General features: G+C 34.6%; 1 protein-coding gene across 3 annotated transcripts; it reads right to left on the bottom strand.

Annotated features, from left to right (window-relative positions):
* Positions 1-1,678: 1,678 nt before the first annotated feature.
* Positions 1,679-6,178, bottom strand: LOC146934061 (Glycosyltransferase family 29 (sialyltransferase) family protein). 3 transcript variants are annotated; one of them, XM_085705905.1, is made up of 12 exons: positions 5,870-6,178; positions 5,715-5,788; positions 5,538-5,630; positions 5,366-5,443; positions 4,985-5,085; positions 4,139-4,331; positions 3,958-4,048; positions 3,805-3,869; positions 3,546-3,700; positions 3,367-3,448; positions 2,903-3,012; positions 1,679-2,291 (listed from the first exon to the last, which is right to left on the bottom strand). In XM_085705905.1, exons 1-12 carry the CDS (start codon positions 5,973-5,975, stop codon positions 2,093-2,095), a joined length of 1,347 nt encoding a protein of 448 aa, XP_085562031.1. In that variant the 5' UTR covers positions 5,976-6,178; the 3' UTR covers positions 1,679-2,092. The 3 variants fall into 3 exon arrangements, with proteins under 3 accessions (XP_085562031.1, XP_085562033.1, XP_085562032.1); XM_085705907.1 differs by having other exon boundaries at positions 5,874-6,178; XM_085705906.1 differs by having other exon boundaries at positions 5,882-6,178.
* Positions 6,179-6,613: the final 435 nt, after the last annotated feature.

Here is a 6,613-nt window from a genome sequence, read left to right as displayed (position 1 = left end):
TAAGCTTGAGAAGCAATTTTACATCGCAAATCAACACACTAATCATTTCTCCATTTCTTCCATCCTACTCTGTTAACGATGTTAACATTTTCCTCTATCTCCTCACTTTTCATGATAGATTCTACCATTTGCAATGGTTGTTTAACCATTGTTTAAAGCCACAATAAACAAAAAAATGCCTTGCAATGGTTGTTTAAGTTGTGTTGAAAAGGAAAAAATGTTGAGGAAAATAAACCGTTTAAGCCTGCCACAATGGGACACGCGTCGCGCTTTCTTTCGTCAACCCAGGCGCGTGTAAGACACGCGCCGACAGTGGCGCGTCAGAGCAGGGAGGAAAGAAAGAGAAAATGTGCAACGGATGATAGTGACACGTGGCCTGTTTTTATTGGCTGTCCGGATTCTTATCATTTCAATACTTTCACCTCAATTATTTCGTCCAAAATTAATTCAAAAAAAAAAAAAAACAAAATTCATGATTTTTTTTTTCTCTATAAATAGAGACTTGGTTCATTTGATTTGGACACAGAAAAAAAAACCAAGTTTTTCACTATATTAGTCTTATTATTATCTTTTAATTAGCAAAATTAGTGAAGTTGTTAACTTTTTTTGTTGTGAAATGGAGAACAATAATAACAATTTCAACAACCAGAATTCTTCTAGTTACCCACATGGCTACCAAAATCCCAACAATTTTCAAAATCAAAATCATCAATTTTTCAACCATCCTCCTCAAAACATGCCTAACTATGGTTTTCCATCAAGTTTCAACCCGACATCCTCTGCTCAAAACTATACTCAATATTTGAACCCGTCATCCTCTGCTCAAAACTATATTCCATATGGATCTATGATGGGATATTCATCTCAAACACCCCCGGGATATTCATCTCAAAGACCCTCGTTTGGTTATATGCCAATGGGGACTGAAAATGTTCAGAGTGTTGGTGCACTTGAATTTCCAGGATTTTCAACACAAATAACTCCTGGTGGCATGGCAGCTGCTAATCAAGTCACTCCTGATCCAGAAGATTCAACTCCTAAGACCAAGAAAAGCCAGCAACCAGGGTAGAGTGTTGGTGGGGTAGATTGTTTAATGTTGTTTAACCATTGGAGAGGGTTATTTGTGAATGTTTGTTTAATGTTTAGGTGGAAGAGAGAGAAAATGATGTGAAGTGAAAAAGTGGATGTTTAAACAAAAAATGTTGTTTAATCATTGTAGATAAAGTGCTTGAACTGTGATGGCATGTTCCTTTATGTCAAATCTATTTTAAAAAGTATTATATTTTAATCCTATCTAGAAAGAAATCATGTCTTTTCAAGGCTTATCGACATATCTCCAATTTATTATTTAGCTCTTTTCTTGAGTCTCCAATTAAAAAATTATGCCGTGTCACACCATTTCTAGACTTATTTATTGAGCATAAAAAAGCAACACAAATAGTATCAACATGTTTGAAGAGGTATTATTGTATGCAACCAAAAAAGAAGAGGTTTTATTGCAACAGTGTAAATAGTTTGATCCTACTTAGGAAGATCAAGTCTTACCGACATATCTGTAATTTATTATTTAGCTCTTTTCTTAGACTCCCAACAAAACAAAAAATGCAGTCTGAGTGACACCATTTACTAGATATGTTCCTCTAGAGCATCTAAAATCAACACTAATAGTGTAAATACATTTGAAGAAATAATATTATGATTATATGCCAAATATAAGCAAAACGTGTTTATATTATGGGTGTACGGTTATTATTCCAATTATATTATATTTATGAAGGAAAAACAAAAACGTTACAGCTCAACTTGTTATGGTTCAACTAAGCAGCACATAAAAATTGTATCCTAGTTGTTCTATCATCTTGTCCTCAACCAAAAATCAGAATATTTGTAGTTTTCAAACAAAAAAAGAATGAGAGATATTTTTAAAAAATTGCAGATTTGCCTCCAAACCCCAAGTATGAAGCTCCATTGCCATTTTATCAAGCTGATGACATCTGTTTTGCAAGAAAATTAACAGAAGGTTTTGAATGGTAGGCGGCCAGATGCTTCCCGACAGAAGAAATTGATCACATAAGATTTCAGTACGGTTCAATCATTTGGCACTTGGCACAGTGCAAAGCAACCCATGTCCGGGACTATGCTCCAGAGGATACATGGTTGTGCTCTTCACATACCTCATATGATCAAGTGCTGCCTTTCGGAGTTTTGAAACTGCATTTATATTTCTTTTAGCTTGCTTCTTAACTATGGAACATGCACGCAATGGATCTTCAGATCCTGCTCCAACTCTCCTGTAAAAAACATAAATTGAGAAAGTGCAACTAGTTTTAGATTCAACTAATACACTCTTAAAATCAAGCTCAGCTAACAATTGATAATGTGCGATTTGTGATCAGACAATTGCAGGATAGCATGAGGCATGCAAGGTCAATATTATACATCAAACCACTTGCTATCTTTAATTTTTACAGTTAGAGAGATAATCTGAAGGCACGTATAACAGTAAACTGGCATGGCCAAAAGTCTGGGGCCAAATGAAGCCATACAAAAGGGCTGTGATCAGCATTTTCAAGTTTTTAAACATTGCAGGTCAAAGACCAACAGTCTTCACTCATGAACATGATTTATTAAATATTCTATTTGTCAAAATTTCAGTTGTCTTAATAGGATCACAAGCCAAGAAATTTGATACTATAATTTATTGAGTTACAACATAAAACCATTCATGAGCTTTCATCTAACAGCTTAAACTTTTGAATAGTTGGTCCATGACAATTATACATTTATTCTCATATGATCCCTGTTAAAATCTATAGAACACTCTTTTTAAAAAAAAAAAATCTTTAGAACACGGTTTGAAGGGGAAATAAAGAACAAAATGGGGGATGCGGGAATCATTTACCTCAGTAATTTCTCTGATGCAATCCTAGCCGCCCTTATAATATGGGGGCGTGGAACCCATTTTACCACACGGTTTGGATCAGCTCTCATGGGAGAATGGATTTTGATCAGCTTAACAATGAAGAAGGTAGATGAGAAGGTCAATGATTAGAAAATAAGACACATGATTATACTCAAACTGCTAGGCACCAATTCAATACAAAATAAACACCACTTGCTTATGATTTATACAACCTTAGTTGAACACTTCAATAATTGACGTGATTATAGATAATGAAAAAGTATATGTACATAATTATCAGCCAACATCAAGGAAAATCTTTATTTTCCTTACGCACATGAAAGTCATTAGTATCACTTTAACTTACGCCCTCCGGAACTTAAAATCATCTTCATGATGCTAAATTTAACTGTTTTTAAATGTTTTCCACCAGCACTAATAACTAATAAGTATATTTTACTTACTCCCAAGCACTCCATCATCTGGTAATAAGCTCTACCATGCAACGGCGTATGGCCTTGTCGAGATTCAGAGAAATATCTTGTCCTGAAATAAATTTATAAGGCCTACTGATCAAGTAATCACATTTCAAAGAATTAATTAATTAACCAGAAATACCAATTCCCAGCAAATCATTTAATACCATTCTTTATAGCCAGGATCCACAGTGAAGCCATACATATCCACTGAATCACACATGGAGAGGGCAAATTCAAGAGCCTTAAGCCCAGTTCCTTTTGCAGCTGAACCAAAGGAAGCACCTAGCATGAGATATACAGGGTTTCTTATAGGTAGTTCCTGCAGAAGACAAAAGCCGATTGCTTTGCAAATGGGTATATAGAATGTGTGGCACAGCAATTAAAGGATCTTTGAAGGTGGATTCCATTGATGAGGAAACATACCTTGATCATTTTGTTCATGATGTCATGAATGGTTGTTTTTACTATCAAGACTTCTTTTCTTTGCTCTGCAGAAACAGCATTTATAGTAAGGCTCGAGTAATTCATAATGGCATTGTAACAAGTGGAATTCATTACAACAATTAGAAATAATACCATCTAATTCAACAACTTTATCCAGGGCTTTGGCAGATCCTCGATTTAGAAGACGAAATGTGCTTTTCCTACCCACGTATTCAGTATAGTTCTGCAGACGTGAATAGAACTTAGTGGGCAAGGTCTTAGGTTTTGGGACAGAATAGAAAGAAAATTACACAAACATGGTTGATCAACTAACCTGTGTTGGAGCACCATTTTCTCTTAAGACCACATCATAACCATCTATCTCCTTTCCAAATCTTGTTTTCAAGAGATCTCCCGAATTACCAATAACAGCACAGCGCCCATACTGTCTAGGGAAGTATGGTGGTGTTTCGGGGAGCACTAGTGAAAGTTTCTCCATGCACAAGGTCCTGTTCTCGCAGCGGTTTCTGCAACAGAGAAGAATCCTATTTGTGAGACTTTATAACAACTTCAATTTCTTTCTTAGAACTCCTGAATTTAACTATAAGTAGTTATAAAAGGATAAACATGGAACGTGGTAATTATGTTATATAATGAGATTGAGAAGCATATGTTGCGTTTAGCAATCAAGGCAGAGTGGAAAAGATGGCATAAGAAAAGGTTTTATCACTTCTATAAGAGCAAACAAATGCTAGACTGTAGGCTGAACCTTGTAATACTGTGCGACATAAGTCTACTTATTTCCAAATGTTGAAATAAAACACAGCTAATTCTAGTGATGGTTTGCTTCTCAACATCAAATTAAAAGAAGTTTTAGAATAGACAAATTTACAGATTGTCCTAGTTCACATGATATACCACACGCCTTCTTCAGGATGAAGAGCTCAATGCCAACATATACTCTGCCTAGCTGCAGATCATTTGAGGTTTTGAAATTCGCATAACCTCTGTGGCAGTTATAATCAACTATATAGAGTACACTAATACTATGCTCAGTATACTTCATTTCTAATAAATGAATGAATTAAAATGCAATTGAATTTGGCTTTCTTCCTTATAGACTACAACTATTCAATGATGATATAATTGTTTAGTAAAATCGAGATGCACGTTGACTTACAGCTGTATTCCTTTATTGATCCTACGCCAAGCATACTCCTCCCACCCATTTGGTAAAGAATCAATGAATTCCTTGGTGAGTATAGTGGTGCTGTTCCGCACCTGAGCAGTCATTACACACGGCAATAGAAATTAAGGCATTCATCATAAATACCTTCTACAACACTTAAAGGAGAGAAAAAAACACCCTAGAAGAAAGCTGACATCAACGTCAATAAGCTGGTAAGGGTAATTTAACAGTATTGTTGTAAACTATTAAATATATATATATATTTAAACACACTAATAATAGCAGTATCTATCAAAATAGAATATCATAAACATATATTTAAACCACAAAGGAGAGTATAAACCTATGGGTATTGACAATCACAAAGCTTACCTGTTCCCATGTGGCCACAGCTTCACATAGATTAAAATCAAAAGATAGAGCTTCAAGTTCACCGGTTTTGGGATCTTTCTGTTAATACAGAAACCTCCATCAGTCAACAATCGCAACAACTGTTTTAACTAATTTTACACCACAGGTGCAGTGAATGATTAGGAATATTTACCCATTTAGGAATGGTGTCACTGGGAAAACTTATTGTGGTTTGACAGTAATCACTGCCACTAGCTGCTGCTTTCAGGCCAAGTCCATTTGCACTCTGCACAAAACACCAAATCAGCTACTCAGTCAAATCGTTCAAATAATTCATTCATACTGCAATCAATTTTCATAGAAACCTTACCACACATTTCTGGAAAGAGTTGTGAAGCGAAAGTAACGATTCAGCTTCTTCATCAGTGAGGTGATAACTGGGATCTGCATCAATGATTAAATTTAACGTAATTGAAAAAAACAATGTGATAGAATATGGAGAAGATAATATACACACATACATACATACATACATACATACAGAAGGTTCGGAGAGTCCGGTGATGTAAATACAAATGGCTGCAAATCCAGATGCTAAAGCAAGCAACAAACCCAATCGAAGAATCCTCATTGAACTTAGTTGCCAATTGAAGCTATGAATTAGGGTTTATCGAAATTTCGAGATTGAATCTGGTGTAGAAACCACTATGATTGCAAAATCAATCTACGCTCAGTTTTTTATGTCTCGTTGGTCAAATATTGCAATTTGAGTTTGTAAAAAATAAATAAATAAAATACGAATATTGTTAGAGTTGGAGAAAAGAAAAACACGATAAATAAATGCAAGCAAGAATGTGGATTTCCCTTTTATACTTTTTAGCGTTAATTAAATAAGATTAATTAGAATAGACTGACAATGTAAAACAATTTTACACTGTTAACCAATTAAAATCACTAAATTAAACATGTCAGCTTAATGCTAAAATAGAAAAAATCAAATAAAATCTTTTTCAATAAATACCTTCTACTCATTTATTTCTTATTTTTTAAAATTTAGTTATTTGAGGTTGCCATTTTCACATGTGTTATGATACTGCCCTTTCATCTTTCCAAAGTTAGTTTGAAGGAGACGATTTGAAGAAAAAAGTAAATCATGAACATCTCTATCTCCTCCCACACCACCCGCTTTATTACATAACAAAAATATCTCTAATGAGAAAACCAAACAAAATCATCAAAAACATTCATCAACAAACACAAATAATTAAC

The sequence above is a fragment of the Medicago sativa genome, chromosome 4 (assembly GCF_051527215.1).
Source record: "Medicago sativa cultivar Bolivia chromosome 4, Bolivia_mono, whole genome shotgun sequence".
Classification (NCBI taxonomy): domain Eukaryota; kingdom Viridiplantae; phylum Streptophyta; class Magnoliopsida; order Fabales; family Fabaceae; genus Medicago; species Medicago sativa.
The sequence above is the reverse complement of the archived record's forward strand: the minus strand, read 5'-3'. Positions and strand labels throughout refer to the sequence as shown.